General features: G+C 53.2%; 1 protein-coding gene across 1 annotated transcript in view; it reads left to right on the top strand.

Annotated features, from left to right (window-relative positions):
• Positions 1–24,415, top strand: part of PYROXD1 (pyridine nucleotide-disulphide oxidoreductase domain 1) — a 150,822-nt gene that overhangs the window by 99,422 nt on the left and 26,985 nt on the right. Inside the window, exons 10-11 of the mRNA XM_088462935.1 lie at positions 12,437–12,559; positions 12,656–12,793. Of these exons, the coding sequence (XP_088319061.1) occupies positions 12,437–12,559; positions 12,656–12,793 (261 nt within the window). The remainder of the gene's footprint in view (positions 1–12,436; positions 12,560–12,655; positions 12,794–24,415) is intronic.

Here is a 24,415-nt window from a genome sequence, read left to right as displayed (position 1 = left end):
ACTGAGCTGGCTGTATGTACGGTTCCTAATCTCCAGTCATTATAAGAGAGCTGAGCTGTGGATGGGTCTGGGATATATGCAGTGTTCTAGCACCGGCCCTGTGTCTATAGCCGCCCTGTACTGAGCTGGCTGTATGTACGGTTCCTAATCTCCAGTCATTATAAGAGAGCTGAGCTGTGGATGGGTCTGGGATATACAGTATGCAGTGTTCTAGCAGCGGCCCTGTGTGTATAGCTGCCCTGTACTGAGCTGGCTGTATGTACGGTTCCTAATCTCCAGTCATTATAAGAGAGCTGAGCTGTGGAAGGGTCTGGGATATATGCAGTGTTCTAGCACCGGCCCTGTGTCTATAGCTGCCCTGTACTGAGCTGGCTGTATGTACGGTTCCTAATCTCCAGTCATTATAAGAGAGCTGAGCTGCGGATGTGTCTGGGAGATATATGCAGTGTTCTAGCTCCGGCCCTGTGTCTATAGCTGCCCTGTACTGAGCTGGCTATATGTACGGTTCCCAATCTCCAGTCATTATATGAGAGCTGAGCTGTGGATGGGTCTGGGATATATGCAGTGTTCTAGCACCGGCCCTGATAGCCGCCCTGTACTGAGCTGGCTGTATGTACGGTTCCTAATCTCCAGTCATTATAAGAGAGCTGAGCTGTGGATGGGTCTGGGATATATGCAGTGTTCTAGCTCCGGCCCTGTGTCTATAGCCGCCCTGTACTGAGCTGGCTGTATGTACAGTTCCTAATCTCCAGTCATTATAAGAGAGCTGAGCTGTGGATGGGTCTGGGATATATGCAGTGTTCTAGCTCCGGCCCTGTGTCTATAGCCGCCCTGTACTGAGCTGGCTGTATGTACGGTTCCTAATCTCCAGTCATTATAAGAGAGCTGAGCTGTGGATGGGTCTGGGATATATGCAGTGTTCTAGCACCGGCCCTGTGTCTATAGCCGCCCTCTACTGAGCTGGCTGTATGTATGGTTCCTAATCTCCAGTCATTATAAGAGAGCTGAGCTGTGGATGGGTCTGGGATATATGCAGTGTTCTAGCACCGGCCCTGTGTCTATAGCCGCCCTGTACTGAGCTGGCTGTATGTACGGTTCCTAATCTACAGTCATTATAAGAGAGCTGAGCTGTGGATGGGTCTGGGATATATGCAGTGTTCTAGCACCGGCCCTGTGTCTATAGCCGCCCTGTACTGAGCTGGCTGTATGGACGGTTCCTAATCTCCAGTCATAAGAGAGCTGAGCTGTGGATGGGTCTGGGATATATGCAGTGTTCTAGCACCAGCCCTGTGTCTATAGCCGCCCTGTACTGAGCTGGCTGTATGGACGGTTCCTAATCTCCAGTCATTATAAGAGAGCTGAGCTGTGGATGGGTCTGGGATATATGCAGTGTTCTAGCACCTGCCTTGTGTCTATATCCGCCCTGTACTGAGCTGGCTGTATGTACGGTTCCTAATCTCCAGTCATTATAAGAGAGCTGAGCTGTGGATGAGTCTGGGATATATGCAGTGTTCTAGCACCGGCCCTGGGTCTATAGCCGCCCTGTACTGAGCTGGCTGTATGTACGGTTCCTAATCTCCAGTCATTATAAGAGAGCTGAGCTGTGGATGGGTCTGGGATATACAGTATGCAGTGTTCTAGCTCCGGCCCTGTGTCTATAGCTGCCCTGTACTGAGCTGGCTGTATGTACGGTTCCTAATCTCCAGTCATTATATGAGAGCTGAGCTGTGGATGGGTCTGGGATATATGCAGTGTTCTAGCACCGGCCCTGTGTCTATAGCCGCCCTATACTGAGCTGGCTGTATGTACGGTTCCTAATCTCCAGTCATTATAAGAGAGCTGAGCTGTGGATGGGTCTGGGATATATGCAGTGTTCTAGCACCGGCCCTGTGTCTATAGCTACCGTGTACTGAGGTGGCTGTATGTACGGTTCCTAATCTCCAGTCATTATAAGAGAGCTGAGCAGTGGATGTGTCTGGGATATATGCAGTGTTCTAGCACCGGCCCTGTGTCTATAGCCGCCCTGTACTGAGCTGGCTGTATGTACGGTTCCTAATCTCCAGTCATTATAAGAGAGCTGAGCTGTGGATGGGTCTGGGATATATGCAGTGTTCTAGCACCGGCCCTGTGTGTATAGCCGCCCTGTACTGAGCTGGCTGTATGTACGGTTCCAAATCTCCAGTCATTATATGAGAGCTGAGCTGTGGATGGGTCTGGGATATATGCAGTGTTCTAGCACCGGCCCTGTGTCTATAGCCGCCCTGTACTGAGGTGCTGTATGTACGGTTCCTAATCTCCAGTCATTATAAGAGAGCTGAGCTGTGGATGTGTCTGGTATATATGCAGTGTTCTAGCTCCGGCCCTGTGTCTATAGCCGCCCTGTACTGAGCTGGCTGTATGTACGGTTCCCAATCTCCAGTCATTATAAGAGAGCTGAGCTGTGGATGTGTCTGGGATATATGCAGTGTTCTAGCTCCGGCCCTGTGTCTATAGCCGCCCTGTACTGAGCTGGCTGTATGTACGGTTCCTAATCTCCAGTCCTTATAAGAGAGCTAATCTGTGGATGGGTCTGGGATATATGCAGTGTTCTAGCACCGGCCCTGTGTCTATAGCCGCCCTGTACTGAGCTGGCTGTATGTACGGTTCCTAATCTCCAGTCATTATAAGAGAGCTGAGCTGTGGATGGGTCTGAGATATATGCAGTGTTCTAGCACCGGCCCTGTGTCTATAGCCGCCCTGTACTGAGCTGGCTGTATGGACAGTTCCTAATCTCCAGTCATTATAAGAGAGCTGAGCTGTGGATGGGTCTGGGATATACAGTATGCAGTGTTCTAGCTCCGGCCCTGTGTCTATAGCTGCCCTGTACTAAGCTGGCTGTATGTACGGTTCCTAATCTCCAGTCATTTTAAGAGAGCTGAGCTGTGGATGGGTGTGGGATAAATGCAGTGTTCTAGCACCGGCCCTGTGTCTATAGCCGCCCTGTACTGAGCTGGCTGTATGTACGGTTCCTAATCTCCAGTCATTATAAGAGAGCTGAGCTGTGGATGGGTCTGGGATATATGCAGTGTTCTAGCATCGGCCCTGTGTCTATAGCCGCCCTGTACTGAGCTGGCTGTATGTACGGTTCCTAATCTCCAGTCATTATAGGAGAGCTGAGCTGTGGATGGGTCTGGGATATACAGTATGCAGTGTTCTAGCACCTGCCCTGTGTGTATAGCTGCCCTGTACTGAGCTGGCTGTATGTACGGTTCCTAATCTCCAGTCATTATAAGAGAACTGAGCTGTGGATGGGTCTGGGATATATGCAGTGTTCTAGCACCGGCCCTGTGTCTATAGCTGCCCTGTACTGAGCTGGCTGTATGTACGGTTCCTAATCTCCAGTCATTATAAGAGAGCTGAGCTGCGGATGTGTCTGGGATATATGCAGTGTTCTAGCACCGGCCCTGTGTCTATAGCTGCCCTGTACTGAGCTGGCTATATGTACGGTTCCCAATCTCCAGTCATTATATGAGAGCTGAGCTGTGGATGGGTCTGGGATATATGCAGTGTTCTAGCACCGGCCCTGTGTCTATAGCCGCCCTGTACTGAGCTGGCTGTATGTACGGTTCCTAATCTCCAGTCATTAAAAGAGAGTAGAGCTGCGGATGTGTCTGGGATATATGCAGTGTTCTAGCACCGGCCCTGTGTCTATAGCCGCCCTGTACTGAGCTGGCTGTATGTACGGTTCCTAATCTCCAGTCATTATAAGAGAGCTGAGCTGTGGATGGGTCTGGGATATATGCAGTGTTCTAGCACCGGCCCTGTGTCTATAGCCGCCCTGTACTGAGCTGGCTGTATGTACGGTTCCTAATCTCCAGTCATTATAAGAGAGCTGAGCTGTTGATGGGTCTGTGATATATGCAGTGTTCTAGCACCGGCCCTGTGTCTGTAGCCGCCCTGTACTGAGCTGGCTGTATGTACGGTTCCTAATCTCCAGTCATTATAAGAGAGCTGAGCTGTGGATGGGTCTGGGATATATGCAGTGTTCTAGCACCGGCCCTGTGTCTATAGCCGCCCTGTACTGAGCTGGCTGTATGGACGGTTCCTAATCTCCAGTCATTATAAGAGAGCTGAGCTGTGGATGGGTCTGGGATATATGCAGTGTTCTAGCACCAGCCCTGTGTCTATAGCCGCCCTGTACTGAGCTGGCTGTATGTATGGTTCCTAATCTCCAGTGATTATAAGAGAGCTGAGCTGTAGATGGGTCTGGGATATATGCAGTGTTCTAGCACCGGCCTTGTGTCTATATCCGCCCTGTACTGAGCTGGCTGTATGTACGGTTCCTAATCTCCAGTCATTATATGAGAGCTGAGCTGTGGATGGGTCTGGGATATATGCAGTGTTCTAGCACTGGCCCTGTGTCTATAGCCGCCCTGTACTGAGCTGGCTGTATGTACGGTTCCTAATCTCCAGTCATTATAAGAGAGCTGAGCTGTGGATGTGTCTGGGATATATGCAGTGTTCTAGCTCCGGCCCTGTGTCTATAGCCGCCCTGTACTGAGCTGGCTGTATGTACGGTTCCTAATCTCCAGTCATTATAAGAGAGCTGAGCTGTGGATGGGTCTGGGATATATGCAGTGTTCTAGCACCGGCCCTGTGTGTATAGACGCCCAGTACTAAGCTGGCTGTATGTACGGTTCCTAATCTCCAGTCATTATAAGAGAGCTGAGCTGTGGATGGGTCTGGGATATATGCAGTGTTCTAGCACCGGCCCTGTGTCTATAGCCGCCCTGTACTGAGCTGGCTGTATGTACGGTTCCTAATCTCCTGTCATTATATGAGAGCTGAGCTGTGGATTGATCTGGGATATATGCTGTGTTCTAGCACCGGCCCTGTGTCTATAGCCGCCCTGTACTGAGGTGCTGTATGTACGGTTCCTAATCTCCAGTCATTATAAGAGAGCTGAGCTGTGGATGGGTCTGGGATATATGCTGTGTTCTAGCACCGGCCCTGTGCCTATAGCCGCCCTGTACTGAGCTGGCTGTATGTATGGTTCCTAATCTCCAGTCATTATAAGAGAGCTGAGCTGTGGATGTGTCTGGGATATATGCAGTGTTCTAGCTCCGGCCCTGTGTCTATAGCCGCCCTGTACTGAGCTGGCTGTATGTACGGTTCCCAATCTCCAGTCATTATAAGAGAGCTGAGCTGTGGATGTGTCTGGGATATATGCAGTGTTCTAGCACTGGCCCTGTGTCTATAGCCGCCCTGTACTGAGCTGGCTGCATGTATGGTTCCTAATCTCCAGTCATTATATGAGAGCTGAGCTGTGGATGGGTCTGGGATATATGCAGTGTTCTAGCACCAGCCCTGTGTCTATAGCCGCCCTGTACTGAGCTGGCTGTATGGACGGTTCCTAATCTCCAGTCATTATAAGAGAGCTGAGCTGTGGATGTGTCTGGGATATATGCAGTGTTCTAGCACCGGCCCTGTGTCTATAGCCGCCCTGTACTGAGCTGGCTGTATGTACGGTTCCTAATCTCCAGTCATTATAAGAGAGCTGAGCTGTGGATGGGTCTGGGATATACAGTATGCAGTGTTCTAGCACCGGCCCTGTGTCTATAGCTGCCCTGTACTGAGCTGGCTGTATGTACGGTTCCTAATCTCCAGTCATTATAAGAGAGCTGAGCTGTGGATGGGTCTGGGATATATGCAGTGTTCTAGCACCGGCCCTGTGTCTATAGCCGCCCTGTACTGAGCTGGCTGTATGTACGGTTCCTAATCTCCAGTCATTATATGAGAGCTGAGCTGTGGATGGGTCTGGGATATATGCAGTGTTCTAGCACCGGCCCTGTGTCTATAGCCGCCCTGTACTGAGGTGCTGTATGTACGGTTCCTAATCTCCAGTCATTATAAGAGAGCTGAGCTGTGGATGGGTCTGGGATATATGCTGTGTTCTAGCACCGGCCCTGTGCCTATAGCCGCCCTGTACTGAGCTGGCTGTATGTATGGTTCCTAATCTCCAGTCATTATAAGAGAGCTGAGCTGTGGATGTGTCTGGGATATATGCAGTGTTCTAGCTCCGGCCCTGTGTCTATAGCCGCCCTGTACTGAGCTGGCTGTATGTACGGTTCCCAATCTCCAGTCATTATAAGAGAGCTGAGCTGTGGATGTGTCTGGGATATATGCAGTGTTCTAGCTCCGGCCCTGTGTCTATAGCCGCCCTGTACTGAGCTGGCTGTATGTACGGTTCCTAATCTCCAGTCATTATAAGAGAGCTGAGCTGCGGATGGGTCTGGGATATATGCAGTGTTCTAGCACTGGCCCTGTGTCTATAGCCGCCCTGTACTGAGCTGGCTGCATGTATGGTTCCTAATCTCCAGTCATTATATGAGAGCTGAGCTGTGGATGGGTCTGGGATATATGCAGTGTTCTAGCACCGGCCCTGTGTCTATAGCCGCCCTGTACTGAGCTGGCTGTATGGACGGTTCCTAATCTCCAGTCATTATAAGAGAGCTGAGCTGTGGATGTGTCTGGGATATATGCAGTGTTCTAGCACCGGCCCTGTGTCTATAGCCGCCCTGTACTGAGCTGGCTGTATGTACGGTTCCTAATCTCCAGTCATTATAAGAGAGCTGAGCTGTGGATGGGTCTGGGATATACAGTATGCAGTGTTCTAGCACCGGCCCTGTGTCTATAGCTGCCCTGTACTGAGCTGGCTGTATGTACGGTTCCTAATCTCCAGTCATTATAAGAGAGCTGAGCTGTGGATGGGTCTGGAATATATGCAGTGTTCTAGCACCGGCCCTGTGTCTATAGCCGCCCTGTACTGAGCTGGCTGTATGTACGGTTCCTAATCTCCAGTCATTATAAGAGAGCTGAGCTGTGGATGGGTCTGGGATATATGCTGTGTTCTAGCACCGGCCCTGTGTCTATAGCCGCCCTGTACTGAGCTGGCTGTATGTACGGTTCCTAATCTCCAGTCATTATAAGAGAGCTGAACTGTGGATGGGTCTGGGATAAATGCAGTGTTCTAGCACCGGCCCTGTGTCTATAGCCGCCCTGTACTGAGCTGGCTGTATGTACGGTTCCTAATCTCCAGTCATTATAAGAGAGCTGAGCTGTGGATGGGTCTGGGATATACAGTATGCAGTGTTCTAGCACCAGCCCTGTGTGTATAGCTGCCCTGTACTGAGCTGGCTATATGTACGGTTCCCAATCTCCAGTCATTATATGAGAGCTGAGCTGTGGATGGGTCTGGGATATATGCAGTGTTCTAGCACCGGCCCTGTGTCTATAGCCGCCCTGTACTGAGCTGGCTATATGTACGGTTCCCAATCTCCAGTCATTATAAGAGAGCTGAGCTGCGGATGTGTCTGGGATATATGCAGTGTTCTAGCACCGGCCCTGTGTCTATAGCTGCCCTGTACTGAGCTGGCTATATGTACGGTTCCCAATCTCCAGTCATTATATGAGAGCTGAGCTGTGGATGGGTCTGGGATATATGCAGTGTTCTAGCACCGGCCCTGTGTCTATAGCCGCCCTGTACTGAGCTGGCTGTATGTACGGTTCCTAATCTCCTGTCATTATAAGAGAGCTGAGCTGTGGATGGGTCTGGGATATATGCAGTGTTCTAGCACTGGCCCTGTGTCTATAGCCGCCCTGTACTGAGCTGGCTGTATGTACGGTTCCTAATCTCCTGTCATTATAAGAGAGCTGAGCTGTGGATGGGTCTGGGATATATGCAGTGTTCTAGCACTGGCCCTGTGTCTATAGCCGCCCTGTACTGAGCTGGCTGTATGTACGGTTCCTAATCTCCAGTCATTATAAGATAGCTGAGCTGTGGATGGGTCTGGGATATATGCAGTGTTCTAGCACCGGCCCTGTGTCTATAGCTGCCCTGTACTGAGCTGGCTGTATGTACGGTTCCTAATCTCCAGTCATTATAAGAGAGCTGAGCTGTGGATGGGTCTGGGATATATGCAGTGTTCTAGCTCCGGCCCTGTGTCTATAGCCGCCCTGTACTGAGCTGGCTGTATGTACAGTTCCTATCTCCAGTCATTATAAGAGAGCTGAGCTGTGGATGGGTCTGGGATATATGCAGTGTTCTAGCTCCGGCCCTGTGTCTATAGCCGCCCTGTACTGAGCTGGCTGTATGTACGGTTCCTAATCTCCAGTCATTATAAGAGAGCTGAGCTGTGGATGGGTCTGGGATATATGCAGTGTTCTAGCTCCGGCCCTGTGTCTATAGCCGCCCTGTACTGAGCTGGCTGTATGTACGGTTCCTAATCTCCAGTCATTATAAGAGAGCTGAGCTGTGGATGGGTCTGGGATATATGCAGTGTTCTAGCACCGTCCCTGTGTCTATAGCCGCCCTGTACTGAGGTGCTGTATGTACGGTTCCTAATCTCCAGTCATTATAAGAGAGCTGAGCTGTGGATGGGTCTGGGATATGCAGTGTTCTAGCACCGGCCCTGTGCCTATAGCCGCTGGAAGTCCCTGCTCCTATACAACAACACTGACCTGTGATCGCCCCATAACCAAACACATAGACTGCATACATAACGCCATCGCAGCTGCATCCTCTCACGGATCGCAATTGTGAAAATGAGTAATGACTCGCTCGCCGCCCAGTGCTTGGAGACGCCCACTGACTTCTTCTCATATCCGCCGCTCACGCACAAAACCAAGAAGATTGAATGCAGATCAGGCGGCCATCAGCCTTGTGAGTAAGTCTAAGCTGCCGCAGACACAGCCGGTCCCCAGACACACAGAGCTCTCCTGCTGCCAGCAAGGACGCAGCGACCCCCAGCAGGGCCGGCCCTAGCCCCAATTTTTTGGTAAGCGAGTATTTTTTTGGCGCCCCCCCCTATGCAGTGCCCCCGGTAGTGGTCCCCCCAGTGCAGTACCCCTTGTGCCCCCAGTAGTAAGCCCCTTATATAGTGCCCCAGTAGTACTCCCCCCCCCCCCCATGCAGTGCCCCCAGTAGTAGTACCTCCCTATGCAGTGCCCATTATATAGTGCCCCTAGTAATAGTCCCCCCTCTTGTAGTGCCCCAGTAGTAGCCCCCCTTGTAGTGCCCCCAGTAGTATTCCCCACCTGTAGTGCCCCCAGTAGTCCCCCCCCTTGTAGTGCCCCCAGTGGTATCCGCCCCCCTAGTAGTGCCCACAGTAGTATTGCCCCCCCCTTGTAGTGCCCCCAGTAGTAGTCCCCCCCCCTTGTAGTGCCCCCAGTAGTAATCCGCCCCCCCGCAGTAGAGACATAATAAAAAAAACAAAAAAACACTTACCTGACACCCGCTCCTGTTCCCGCCGCCGAGATCATCTCCTCCGTCCGTCGCTTTGCATTATGGGAGTGACGCGTCATGGGAGTGACGCGTCACTCCCATTACCCACTGCGGGAGCCGGAAAATGTCCGGCTCTGGCAGTGGGAGCTGCAGCCGATGAGAGTCTGTCAGACTCTCATCAGCTGCTAAAGCAAACACACAGCTGCCGGCTTCGGCGGCTGTGTGTTTGTGCTGTGTAGCGCTGACCGAACTCCGTCCGGTTAGCGCTACACATGCGGTGCAGCTGTGTCACAGAGACACAGTCTGCACGGCACCCACAGGGTACGCAGCTGAGGCGCCCTTCACTATGTGGCGCCTTACGCAGCTGCGTACCATGCGTAACGGGAAAACCCGCCCTGAACCCCAGACAGATAGAGGCCTACTCCTGCTGCCAGCAAGGACGCTGCGACCCCCAGACATATTGAGGGCACTCCTGCTGCTAGTAAGGACACAGCGGTCCCCAGACACAGAGAGCTCTCCTGCTGCCAGCAAGGACACAGCGGCCCCCAGACACATTGAGGGCTCTCATGCTGCCAGTAAGGACACAGCGGCCCCCAGACACAGAGAGCTCTCCTGCTGCCAGCAAGGACGCTGCGACCCCCAGACACATTGAGGGCTCTCCTGCTGCCAGTAAGGACACAGCGGCCCCCAGACACACAGAGGGCTCTCCTGCTGCCAGCAAGGACACAGCGGCCCCCAGACACACAGAGGGCTCTCCTGCTGCCAGCAAGGACGCAGCGGCCCCAAGACACACAGAGGACTCTCCTGCTGCCAAGAAGGACGCAGCGGCCCCAAGACACACAGAGGACTCTCCTGCTGCCAACAAGGATGCAGCGGCCCCAGACACACAGAGGGCTCTCCTGCTGCCAGCAAGGACGCAGCGGCCCCCAGATACACAGAGGGCTCTCCTGCTGCCAGCAAGGACGCAGCGGTCTCCAGCCACACAGAGGGCTCTCCTGCTGCCAGCAAGGACGCAGCGGCCCCAGACACCCAGAGGGCTCTCCTGCTGCCAGCAAGGACGCAGCGGCCCCCAGACACACAGAGGGCTCTCCTGCTGTCAGCAAGGACGCAGTGGTCTCCAGACACACCGAGAGCTCTCCTGCTGCCAGCAAGGATGCAGCGGCCCCAAACACACAGAGGGCTCTCCTGCTGCCAGTGAGGACGCAGCGGCCCCCAGACACACAGAGGGCTCTCCTGCTGCCAGTGAGGACGCAGCGGCCCCCAGATACACAGAGGGCTCTCCTGCTGCCAGTGAGGATGCAGCGGCCCCCAGACACACAGAGGACTCTCCTGCTGCCAGCAAGGATGCAGCAGCCCCAGACACACAGAGGGCTCTCCTGCTGCCAGCAAAGACGCAGCGGCCCCCAGACACATAGAGGGCTCTCCTGCTGCCAGTAAGGACGCAGCGGCCCCCAGACACACAGAGGGCTCTCCTGCTGCCAGTGAGGACACAGCGGCCCCCAGACACACAGAGGACTCTCCTGCTGCCAGCAAGGACGCAGCAGCCCCCAGACAAGCAGAGGGCTCTCCTGCTGCCAGCAAGGACGCAGCGGCCCCCAGACACACAGAGGACTCTCCTGCTGCCAGCAAGGACGCAGCGGCCCTAGACACATAGAGGGCTCTGCTGCCAGCAAGGACGCAGCGGCCCCCAGACACACAGAGGACTCTCCTGCTGCCAGCAAGGACGCAGCGGCCCTAGACACATAGAGGGCTCTGCTGCCAGCAAGGACGCAGCGGCCCTAGACACATAGAGGGTTCTGCTGCCAGCAAGGATGCAGCAGCCCCCAGACACATAGAGGGCTCTCCTGCTGCCAGTGAGGACGCAGCGGCCCCCAGACACACAGAGGACTCTCCTGCTGCCAGCAAGGACGCAGCAGCCCCCAGACACACAGAGGACTCTCCTGCTGCCAGCAAGGACGCAGCGGCCCTAGACACATAGAGGGCTCTGCTGCCAGCAAGGACGCAGCGGCCCCCAGACACACAGAGGACTCTCCTGCTGCCAGCAAGGACGCAGCGGCCCTAGACACATAGAGGGTTCTGCTGCCAGCAAGGATGCAGCAGCCCCCAGACACATAGAGGGCTCTCCTGCTGCCAGTGAGGACGCAGCGGCCCCCAGACACACAGAGGACTCTCCTGCTGCCAGCAAGGACGCAGCAGCCCCCAGACACACAGAGGACTCTCCTGCTGTCAGCGTTTAAATGGTCCTGACACCCACGTTACCTCCCCCAAGTGCTGACAGTTTGTCACTCACTCTGTAAATGAATCCTCTGTGTGAGCGTAATCACAATTCAGTCACTGCGAGTGCCCAGTGCGGCATACCCACATGCGCAATGGCAGGGAATACAAAATACTGGCATTGTGTCCACATCTGAATCAGCCCCATGGTGTAAGCAGCCCCATGGTGTAAGCAGCCCCATGGTGTAATCAGTCCCATGGTGTAAGCAGCCCCATGGTGTAAGCAGCCCCATGGTGTAATCAGTCCCATGGTGTAATCAGTCCCATGGTGTAATCAGTCCCATGGTGTAAGCAGCCCCATGGTGTAAGCAGCCCCATGGTGTAAGCAGCCCCATGGTGTAAGCAGCCCCATGGTGTAAGCAGCCCCATGGTGTAAGCAGCCCCATGGTGTAATCAGTCCCATGGTGTAAGCAGCCCCATGGTGTAAGCAGCCCCATGGTGTAAGCAGCCCCATGGTGTAAGCAGCCCCATGGTGTAAGCAGCCCCATGGTGTAAGCAGTCCCATGGTGTAAGCAGCCCCATGGTGTAAGCAGCCCCATGGTGTAAGCAGCCCCATGGTGTAAGCAGCCCCATGGTGTAAGCAGCCCCATGGTGTAAGCAGCCCCATGGTGTGTACAGATATTAAAGAAAAATCACCATCAACTCGATATTGTTGTAAAATTAAATAGAAATTGGCAATTAACATTTTGAGCAAACCCATAAAAATAATGTATATAAATTCATATATCTTAAATATATATATATATAATTTTAGTCACGTTCTAACAGGCCTCCACCGCCAGCAATAGCGACAGTGACACCTACATGCCATGTTTCCTTATTACATAAATGTTCATTACTTAGGATTAATTGCACCTTTCTCATTGTATATCCTGTAACTGATATAAGCTACACTTGTAGTTTGATATAGGAGAAGACGGAGGTCTGAGAGTGGACGATCACATGCGCACATCGGTGAGGAACGTATACGCTGCCGGGGATATCTGTACCGCGTCATGGACGCCCAGCCCTTTCTGGCAGCAGGTGCGGTATCTATCATCTAGCGTTACACAGTGATTCCTGTCATTAGCGCAGGAGGCTGTACCTCTATGGTGACTCTCCCCTTCTGTATCCCTGTAGATGCGTCTCTGGACGCAGGCCCGGCAGATGGGTTGGTTTGCAGCGCGATGTATGGCTGCCGACCACTTGGGAGAGACCATTGATCTGGATTTTTGTTTTGAACTCTTTGCTCATGTTACAAAGTTCTTTAACTATAAGGTATGTACAGTATAAGTAGCAATGTACATTGTATACGCTGAGGTGCCTGATATATACTGTGTATATGGAGCATCTGTGCTGGGAAGGGAGATTTATCTGCTGTTATTAATGACTTGTGTTTCTGAATTATTAAAGTACTATATATGTAGTAAGTTTAGGATTTCTTGATGATTAATAATAGGAATCTCCAATTAAAGAGAAAGTCTTCCGGGAAATCCCATTTATATAGCAGAGATTTGGTACATTGCTGTACACGGCATAGACTGTCTACCTACTCACATAGGCACAGTATTACTGCCCATGTCTGTCATTCCTCATAGAGACACCAAGCATTGTGTAATCAGCCCGGGAGGGGTATATATAGTGTAACTCCTCCTACAGCCCAGGAGGGGTATATATACATAGTGTAACTCCTCCTACAGCCCGGGAGGGGTATATATAGTGTAACTCCTCCTACAGCCCAGGAGGGGTATATATACATAGTGTAACTCCTCCTACAGCCCGGGAGGGGTATATATATATTTCTACTTCAGGGTCCACAGGGTGACCTTGGGGTATAGCTGGATCCTGGATCCTCTGGCACCACGGAGTTAAAGCTTTTAGCTGCTCCCAGGATGCACTTGGGTCCAACCTCCCCTATACCCCGCCCCCGAGCCACAGGCACCTCAGTTTTAGATGGTGCCCGGCCGGAGTCGGGTCACCCTGCGGGGTGGGCTGCAGGAGCAGCCCCCTAAAGCTTTTAATTTTTTATTTAACTTAGTTAAATTTATTTATTTTTCTACTTCAGGGTCCATAGGGGGTCCACAGGGTTGACCTTGGGGTATAGGTTGGGAACCAAATCCGGGCACCACGCAGTTAAAGCTTTTAGCTCCCAGGATGCACTTGGGTCCACTCTCCCTATAACCCCGCCCCCCAGCCAGAGGCACCTCAGTTTAAGTTGGTGCCCGGCCGGAGTCGGGTCACCGTTACTGCAGGGGGGCTGCTTAGCAGCCTCTAAGCTTAAAAGAGTTTTGTTTTATTATTTTTTTACTACTCTTCAGAGCGGCAGCATCAGACTGTCCAATGGACGTCTGAGCTGCCGCTCCTACACCCCGCCGGCGCTGCGACGCCAGTACAGATCTGGGGATCGCAGCGGGACCCCAGAGTCTGTACTAGCCGGGCTCTGGAGGACTCCCTGGGCTGCTGCCGGATCGACGGGGACAGGTAAGTCGCGTGGTCACCGCTTGCGGTGACCCGCGTGTACATGCAGCCTTATGCCTCCGGTCTCTGGGGACAGACCGGAGGCGCTAGCGGTGGCGGCGGGCTCCCCCTCCATGGAGGCATACCCCGCGTGTCCACAGCCCACCAGGGATTATAGCGGCAGCGGGAGCCGGCATCCCGGGGGGTTAATTGCTAGCCAGGGGAGGAAGCCTTCCCTGTCTAGCGGCTCCTCCCCTCAGCTCAGCGCGCCTTTCAATACTACAGTCTGGCGTCGCTGAGCTGCTTCCTCCGCGGGCCACGCTTCTTCTGAGGTCTCCAGCGGCCATTTTCTCTCTGTGGTGCTGCAGAACTCTTAGGATGACAGTGAGCCCAGTCCCCCTGCGTACCTGGCCATTTGGGTGAGTGTACACAGCGCTATAGCCTTCCCAGACACTGAATCTGGGCAGTTGAATGTAGCGACATTGTGCAGTATATTATATGACATGCTTATGTATGTATATATATTTTTCTGCATTGTATGTGACTTTTGCTAGTGCTGACTGTCTGCTTTTTCTCTCACCTGTCAGTGTATATCTATCCCTTTTCTTTATCTGCCCTAATACAGGTGTACCTGGGGTGGTTCTGAGACCTCACATATATATATTTGTTAATATCTGTGAGGTTTGTCACATACTGTTGCGTGCTGCACGTTGCCATATTTTAGATGGAACTGTGAGTTGCGTACGCTGATAATGGGTTCCTGCAGCTAATCTTAGCGTCAGTCAGGACCGGTATGGCGCTGCTTAATATTTCCGTCAAGATAGTCAGATATATCTGACCAGGAGATTGCACACGATACTGCACCCATTATTGCTATCCTGCAAGTCATAGCCTGCAGGAATTAGTGCGGAGGATTTTAACTCAGAAAGGTTTACGTATGCGGCACCATCTGGTGCCGGGCCCCTTGCACGACCCCCTTAAAGGGCGTTGTTTCTCAGGATCCTCTCCTTTGAGGATCGCCGGGCGGGCCCCATGGTCGTCACTCGCTTGGAGTTACTTCACCATACTGCCCTTTTGAACTCGGGGTATCTCGCAATTTCTTGCAATTTACCCCTGTGTCACAGACTATCGCTCCCTGCCGGGGTTTTTCACAGTACATGAATTACCTCCGATACCACATCGGTCTGTCATTCCCCTTGCAGGGATTACCACAACGGCCACCCTGGTGGATGTCGTTTTATACGAAATACTAATTGGCGTGATATACGCCCTGTGGTTACTGACCAGTGGCTCTGCCGTGAACTGGATGGTATATTCGGCTCTTTCCCTCTCACATGGGGGGAGCCGATCTCAAGTATTATTATCCCTGCTTTGGGGCTGGTAGCCAGGCTCATTCTGGATATAGAGAATGTCGATCCTGCACCTGTATCATACATCTCCCGTTTTCTGCCCAGCGGGTGGATCTCATAGCGGGAGTCTGGCTGTCCCCAGATACGAGGAGTCACAAAGGCCTCCTGTTTCCCATTCCCTGAGGGTCCTCACAAGTAATAGAAATCTCCTTCTGGGATGGATTTGTATGTTAATCATCGGGTTACAGGCATTAATACGCCTCCCATCCCGGCCTGGACGACTTTTACGGATCCGTAGGTGGTAACTTTGCCTGAAATCAATGTACTCGTTTTCAGGGCCTGTTGCCCGTCCTACCATGGCCATCGCATGGTGATGCTTTTGTGACGTTTTTCCCCTCCAACACGTCTGAGGTTCAAATATCTTTTTGCCGCTCACAAAATATGCAGTGGTCATATGTGGGATTACCTCATGGGATGCCGGTCTTCTAACTTTCAGGGTTTCGGCGGCGTCTGTATCCGCCGCAGTACCCTATGGCTGCGTTATGGGAAAGCAGAGGTGCACACTCCTTCCAGGGGGAAGTTCTTGTTTGGTCCTGACCTTGACAAGATCGTTGCATCATTGGCAGTATCACTAATGGGGAGATACCGTCTTTAGCTACTCCCACTACATTCGGACTAACTCTGTTAAGTCTTTTTGTCCTCAGGGTCAGCCTAAAGGCCTGTTTTTTCCTAGGCTGTCGGCCTCCATGGGGGCCACCATATCCAGTACCGAGCAGTCCTGGACTTCCGGACGACCCTGTTTCTACACCTGAGGATATACCCTCAGCCTGACGGGACAGGTCTACATCTGGGGAATTTCCAGAGTGAGGTACTGATTCTCAACGGCCTCTCATTGCTCATGCAGCCTCCTCACAGGCATTGTTACACGGGCCCTTCTTCAGAACTGATCAGGGCCCTACAATCCCAGAAAGCTATACAGTCTTTGTGGTAAGCAGAGCTATTTCGGCCAACCTCACTATCTCAGTGAGGGACTGGTTGTTCTACTTTCTTTTTGGGGCGGTGACCGACTGGTCCTCCTTTGCCTATACTCTGTCTCAAATCCCTGAATCAGATTCCAACGGTGCCTTGACTCAGGTGGAATCGTCCATGCTCCATCATCCGATGTTTGGAACCTGGGGATTTTATGGTATATCCGAGTATTCAGGATACGTACCTACGGGTACATACAGAGCCCTCTCATCAGCATGGGTTCAGGTTTGCTGTGCCACAGCAACACTTGTAAGTTTCGGGCTCTGCCTTTTGGGGCTGTCCTCAACTCCATCGGGGTTTACCAGCTTTATGGATTTTCTGACAGTTCACCTGTTCAGTGTATCCGAATGCTCCTTTCTCTGGACGGTCTCCTGCTTTTAGCAGGATCACCAAGGTACTTTACCGCCAGGTCAGGATAACCGGGGCTTCTTCTCGGCACAGATAATTAGTCAACGGAGGAAAAGTCCTCCCTGCATCCCTCACAGGGTTTTCTTCATCTGGGAGCACTGCTGGATTCTCAGAATCTGAGAATTTTTCTGGCGTAAGACAAGATCTCCACTCTTCAACTTCGAGTGTGCGGATATCTACGCAGTCGACATATGTCATTACTCTTTGTGATGCGCGGTCTACCAGAGTGTCTACCTTTTGGTAGGGTGGAATGTGCTCAGTTCCATTCCAGGCCTTGCCATAATTGACTCCCCTCCAGATGGATCGAGTTTTTTCCATCGGATCGCTGTTCGAACGATGATACTTTCTCCGGAGGCGAGTTGGTCTCTGTCCGGGTGGCTATGGCCATCTCGTCCAGGGTGTTCTTTGCTAAAGACAGTGTCTGGTCCGCATTCGTTTCGGGGCAGTTGGACGTCTGTCGCTTCTGCCCTGCCACTTAACTTGTTGATACTTTAGGCTGTCTTGGACTTTCACTCTGGCCTAACCCATTTGTCACGGTAAACCTGAATAGGTTCAGTCCGACAGTGTCACAACAGTGGCTTCCATCTAGGCAACACTGGTAGTTGGGTGGCAATGTTAGGAATGTCATCCATTCTGACAAAGTCCAAGGGTCTTCTCCTGGCCAACTCTGCAGTGTTTATTCCCGGAGCTCTCCATTGGGAAGCGGGCTTCCTCAGCCGTCACGGCGTGCATCCCGGGGACTAGTCTCTTCTCCAAGAGAGGTTTCAACTCCTGGTGAGCAGAGGGGGCCTCCCTGAGGGGATTGATCCCCATGGCCTTCTGACTCGATCACACATTACCGGTGTTACAGTCCAGCTCTAGGAGTACTGAAGCTACCTTCAGTGACTCTTTGTCAGTGAAGTGGTCCTTCCACTTTGTGTACCTGTGTCCTCCGGTCTCCCTTCTTCCTCGAGGTCTTCGGAAGTTTAATTCGAGACGGAGGGGCTTTCCTTCTGGGGGCTCCAGGTCGTCCCAGACATCACTGGTACTAAGATTTTCGGAGTCTCCTCCTCGATGCTCCGTTCCTACTGCTTCACTATCTGGACCTGTTGTCTCAGGGTCCTTGTTTTTCCCTGGATCTGGATCGCTTGTCTTTAACTGCGCCCCTACTGTGGTCATCGGGCTTCCCTGGCTCTGTCTTCATTGAGATGTTTAGAGCAGATAGGCCAGACTTTGCTGGGATCTGCCACGGACTGTGGCATACATAATTCTTATGGTATCGTACCTGTCGATACGATCCTCCGGTGTCCAGGATTTCCAGATATTCTGGCATTCCTTCCAGCTGGCTTGGGTTTCACCCTTGGCCTGGCCTTCCTGACAGTGCGGATCTCTACACTGTCGGTATGGTTAAGATATGGAATTGCTCCGCTCTGGTATCCAGTTCATCCTTTGGAGTGTTTTCTGGATTATGTCTCCACTTGTCCTCCCTAGGGACTCCTGGGGAGTTAGTAGTGGTTCTTTGTTCCCTCCGGGGACAGTCAATGGAACCGCTGGTTGTGATAGCCATTACATGGTCTATTGTTTAAGCTCTCTCTCTCTCTCAGGGTGTTTAAATCAACCAGGAGAGTGTCTGAATGGGGAGCGTTCTCATGTGGCTCCCTCTTCTGGAGGGCATCATGTCAGGGTGTGAGTTGCTCTCGCCCTGTGTTTCTTCTTAAAGTGGTTTTTAGGTTCCATATTATTCTGGAACTTATGGTATGGCCATTCAGTTCCCAGTCCTCTCGGCTGTTGTGGCCTCATGGACTGTGGTCCGGCCTCTTTGGCTTTATGTGATCCGTTCAAGTTCCTTATGGTAAGCGGACTCCTTATTGGTGGTCTGCGGTTTCTGGTTTTAACAGGAAACGATGGCCGGCCTATAATGAAATGTTGACTGGATGGCCTCGTATGTCTTCCTCAGGGGCCTACCCATGGGTGGGCATTTCTGTCGTTGAGGCTTGTTTTTTTTTCTCGGGCCGTGTAATCCTCGTGGGCGGCTCGTCGTGGCGCCTCGGCTGTTTTGCCTTACTAGGTGTCCACGTGGTCTTCTGTCCATACCTTTTTAAGGTTCTAGGCATTGGTTTCCTTTGCCTCTCAGGATGCTTCCTTTTTGGCGACGGATTCTCCTCTCAGCACAGGAGCGTCCCCACCCTTGGTTGAACTGCTTTGGGACATCCCCAAGGTCAACCCTGTGGACCCCCTATGGACCCTGAAGTAGAAAACAAGAGATATGGTAAGAACTTACCTTTGTTATCTCTGTTTCTACGAAGTCCATAGGGTCCACAGGGCGCCCGCCCTGACGCATCGGATTCTTTGTTTATCCTCTTTGGTTTTCACAAGAGGGGTTGGCCTGCCAACAAACAGACTCTAGCCCGTTGGCTTCGTTCTGTTATTATTGAGGCTTATATGCAGGAGGGTTTACCTGTTCCAGCCTCTGTTAAGGCTCATTCCACTCGGTCCGTGGGCCCTTCTTGGGCTGCTAGCCGTGGCGCCTCTGCTGTTCAGCTCTGTAAGGCGGCCACCTGGTCTTCCATTCAGACCTTTTTGAGGTTCTATGCGTTTGACACCTTTGCCTCTCAGGATGCATCCTTTGGGCGCCGGGTTCTCCTATCAGCACAGGAGCGTCCCCGCCCTTGGTTGAACTGCTTTGGGACATCCCCAAGGTCAACCCTGTGGACCCCCTATGGACCCTGAAGTAGAAAACAAGAGATATGGTAAGAACTTACCTTTGTTATCTCTGTTTCTACGAAGTCCATAGGGTCCACAGGGCGCCCGCCCTGACGCACCTGGCTTCATATGGGCTGTGTTACTGGTCACCGGCTTCCCGTCTCCTTTTCTGTGAGTATGGTTCTAGAGTGTTCCAGTTTTCTCTCTCTTTTTCTCTCCTCCTCCGGCCTTTGGCTACTTACAATCTGAGGTGCCTCTGGCTGGGGGGTGGGGTTATAGGGAGAGTGGACCCAAGTGCATCCTGGGAGCTAAAAGCTTTAACTGCGTGGTGCCCGGATTTGGTTCCCAACCTATACCCCAAGGTCAACCCTGTGGACCCTATGGACATCGTAGAAACAGAGATAACAAAGGTAAGTTCTTACCATATCTCTTGTTTTTACTATAAGTTTTTTCTCTAGAGCAGCAGCGCTGGGCTGTCTGTACAGACGCCCACGCTGCCGCTCCTTCTCCCTGCTGGCGCCGCGACGCCAGCACTGAACTGGGGATCGCGGCGGGGGAAGCCAGAGTCTGTACTAGCCGGACTCTGGTTTCCCCCGGGACTGCTGCCGGAAGACGCCGGGGAGATCAGGTAAGCCGCGCACCGCTGATTAGCGGCGGTGCGCGGGTTCCTTTCAAATGCAGTCCCATGCCCCCGGTCTAGGGGACAGACCGGGGGCGCTAGCGGTGGCGGCGGGCCCCCCCTCCAGCGGAGGCATACCCCGCCAGACCACTAGACCACCAGGGTTAATATCGCGGCAAGCGGGATGCCGGCAACCCGGGGGTTAATATGCTAGCCAGGGGAGGAAGCCTTCCCTGTCTAGCGGCTCCTCCCCTCAGCTCAGCGCGCCTTTCAGCTCGGAGTCTGGCGTCGCTGAGCTGCAGATACTCGGCCACTCCTCCTCTGAGGTCTCCAGCGGCCATTTTCTCTGTGGCAGCGTGGATACTCTCAGGGAGCACGCGGACCGGTCCCCCTGTGTACCTCTCCCCTGCAAAAGGACAGTGTACACAGCGCTATAGCCCTCCCAGACACTGAATCTGGGAGGTTGATTGTAGTGGAAAGGTGCAGTGAGTATATCTTCCTGCATGGTATGTGACTTTTGCTAGTGCTGCCTGTCTGTGTCTTTTTTCTACTTACTGTCAGCCTGTACCTATCCCTTTCCTTCTCCTACAAGCCCTACAGGTGTGTGGGGGAAGGGTGTTTCTACTGACCTCACCTATATAGATCACGTATTTGTGAGGTCCGTCACATACAGTTGTGTGCTACACGGTGCCATATTGTGGGCTGTTGTTCAGCACACTGGTGAGTGCGCACGTTTTCTTCCTAAGTCATGTCTGAGGAGGAGATTGAGCACTCCGTGGCTCCAGCATTGTTCTCCTGCAGGCGCTGTTCTGCAGGAGTGGATAGGGAGGATTTGTCACAGGACGGCCTGTGCGGACGGTGCCAGGCGGTCCCTGGTACGTCTAAACCTCCCATTTCGCAGGAGCCACCATGGGCGATGTTTTCCCAGGTGCTGGTGTCCATCGCGGACCGTCTGTCGGTCCCGACTGCCGCCCCTACTAGGGCGTTGCCCCAGCCTGCCATCCCCCATTCCCCGGGTGTCTCACAATTATTGCAGACTCCCCCGGGGTCTCAGCCTGTTGGTCCCTATGCCAATGTATATTCAGTCCACCCCTGTGGCACAGCCGGCTGTGGTGCCGTTTCAGGCTCCTGTGACAGCTCCTCCACCCTGGGTGGATGCGCTTTCCCACACTGTCCAAGATTTGGCGGCAGCATCTTCGGCTTTTCAGTCGATGTTGCGCAGTGACGTGCCCTCCAGGGCGTCTAAACGCTCAGTCATGGCACAGGCTGCGCATCTTTCGGATTCTGAGGGGTTCTCGGATGATGGTGAGGTACAGGATGACTCAGCCTCAGATGCCTCAGTCCAGGAGGTAGACACTAAGTCTTCCATCAATGTGCGGGCTCTGGTTAAGGCGGTGCGGGCTATTCTTCTGATTGAGGATGAGGCACCCGCTCCCAAGTCAAGGTATCCTAGTTTTAAAAAAGCTAAGGTTACTTCTACAGCGTTCCCCTTGTCTGATCAGTTGACTGATCACATGGCGGTGGCCTGGCAGACGCCCAGTAAGCGTTTCCTGCCACAGAAACGCTTGGCGTCCAATTATCCATTCCCGGAAGCGCATTGTAAGAAATGGGAAACTCCGCCTGCAGTCGATTCCCATGTAACACGCCTCATCAGGAGTGCTACTTTGCCATTGCCGTCTATATCCTCGCTGAAGGATCCTACGGACAGGAAGGTGGAGACTTGTCTAAAGTCTATTTATTCTCTCTCAGGGGCTGTAGCCCGGCCGTCCATGGCCATCTCCTGGGTGGCCAAGGCCATTGAGGGGTGGGCCAACGCCTTGGAGGACACGTTTACGGATGAATCTCCGGACGTCCAGGAGGCGTTGTTAGGACAGATGAGAGATGCCGCCTCCTACATTGGAGAAGCATCTTTGGATGCTAGCCTGTTGACCTCTAGGGTTTCGGCGGCAGCAGTGTCTGCTCGTAGATCCTTGTGGTTGCGGTCTTGGAGAGCAGACGTGGATTCAAAGAAAGGCTTGGAGGCCTTACCTTTTAATGGGGAATTACTATTTGGTCCGGACCTGGACAAAATAGTAGATACCCTGGCAAAATCCAAGTCAGCCTTCCTCCCTTCAGCTACTACACCTGCTAAGGTCCGGAGCTCGGCGTTTCGTTCCTTTCGGGTTCAGGGCAAGGCAAAGGGTCAGTCCTTCCCGAGGCAGTCCGCACCCAAGACCGCCTCAAAGCCAAAGAAGCAAGCCTGGAGTGCTAGGCGCCCTTCTTCCAAGCCAGAAGATAAGCCTTCTGCGTGATGGGACGGGCCTCCCTCTGGGGGACCCCAGAGTGGGAGGCCGACTTCTTCAATTCGCCCAGTGCTGGCACAATACCACCACGGATGCCTGGGTGCGAGAAGTGGTCTCCCAGGGGTACGCCCTGTCTTTTCGGCACAGGCCGCCTTGCCAGTTTTTTTGCACAAGTCCTTCTCAGGACAAAACCAAGGCCTTGCAGGTTCAGGAAGCCATAGAGGCCTTGCTGACGGCGGGGGTCATTATACCCGTACCACAGTCTCAACGTGGGATGGGGTATTACTCTACGCTGTTTCTGGTGCAGAAACCCAATGGCTCTCATCGCCCCATCCTCAATTTGAAGTCCCTGAACAGGTTTCTCAGGGTTCCCAAATTCAGGATGGAAACTTTGCGTTCCATCATACTGGCGATGGAACCGGGGGATTATATGGTCTCCCTGGATATCCAGGACGCCTACCTCCATGTGCCTATAGCAACATCGCACCAACGGTTTCTGCGGTTTGCTATTCTCCACAACCACTACCAATTCAGGGCTCTACCCTTTGGTCTCTCCACGGCACCAAGGGTATTTACCAAGGTGATGGCGGTCATGGCGGCTCACCTTCGGAGCCAGGGGATACGGTTGCTACCGTATCTAGACGACCTCCTCTTGCTGGCAAGCTCCCCGGAGGTACTGATCCAGCATCTCCACCTGACGGTCGCTTGTCTACAGGCGCACGGCTGGTTGATCAACTGGAAGAAATCCTCCCTCATCCCATCACAACGGATGGTTCATTTGGGGGCCCTGCTGGACTCTCGTCAGCAACGGATTTTTCTGACTCCAGAGAAGGTCTCCTCCTTACAGCTGCGGATTCACAGTTGTCTGAGCAGTGGCAGAGTGTCGATGCACTCAGCGATGAGAGTTTTGGGGTCCATGGTGTCGGCATTCGACATGGTGGAGTTTGCCCAGTTCCATTCCAGGCCCCTGCAGGGGCTGATTCTTTCAGAATGGAACGGATTGCCACACAGGATCCGCTCTCAGATGCTGGTGTTGTCCTCGGAGGTGCGTCTGTCCCTAGCCTGGTGGCTGCAGACAGCGCATCTCCTGGAGGGGCGCCCCTTTTGGATCCCGGAATGGGTTCTGCTCACGACAGATGCCAGTCTCCGGGGTTGGGGGGCGGTGACAGGCTCCTTGTCACTTCAGGGTCGTTGGTCGGCGGAGGAAGCGATTCTTCCCATCAACATCCTGGAACTGCGGGCAGTATACAGAGCCCTGCAGTCGTCCGGCACCGCTCTTCACGGAAGGGCCGTTCAGGTGCAGTCAGACAACGCCACCACGGTGGCGTACATCAATCACCAGGGAGGGACTCGCAGTCGAGCTGCGATGTCGGAGGTGTCCCGCGTCCTGGCTTGGGCGGAGCGCTATCTTCCAGCTCTCTCGGCAGTTTTCATCCCAGGAGTCCTCAATTGGGAGGCAGACTTCCTCAGCCGTTACGACGTGCATCCCGGGGAATGGTCGCTTCATCCAGAGGTATTCCAACTACTCGTGGACAAGTGGGGGCTGCCAGAGCTGGACCTGATGGCGTCCCGTTACAATCACAAGCTGCCTGTGTACGGGTCAAGGACAAGGGACGCAGGCGCAAGTCTGATAGACGCGCTGTCGGTGAAATGGCTGTTTCAACTGGCTTACTTGTTCCCTCCGATATCTCTGCTGCCTCGGGTCCTGCGCAAGTTCAAACAGGACGGAGGCACACTGATCCTGGTGGCCCCAGCGTGGCCCAGAAGGCCGTGGTACTCCGATCTGCGGAGCCTGTCCATCGACGCTCCGTACCTCCTACCTCAACGGCAGGACCTGTTGTCTCAGGGGCCCTGTCTTCACCCGGATCTGGGTCGACTATCTTTGACGGCGTGGCTCTTGAGACAGCCGTCCTGAGGTCTCGGGGCTTTTCTAGCTCCGTTATTACCACCATGCTGAGGGCGCGCAAGCCTGCTTCCGCGAGGATCTATCACAGAGTGTGGCACACTTACTTTCAGTGGTGCGAGGCCAGAAACTATGATCCCCAGGTGTTCCGAGTTTCGCGTATTCTGGCTT

The sequence above is a fragment of the Taudactylus pleione genome, unplaced genomic scaffold (genome assembly GCF_031769625.1).
Source record: "Taudactylus pleione unplaced genomic scaffold, aTauple2 ptg001296l, whole genome shotgun sequence".
Lineage (NCBI taxonomy): Eukaryota > Metazoa > Chordata > Amphibia > Anura > Myobatrachidae > Taudactylus > Taudactylus pleione.
This window is presented reverse-complemented; position numbering and strand designations above follow the sequence as displayed.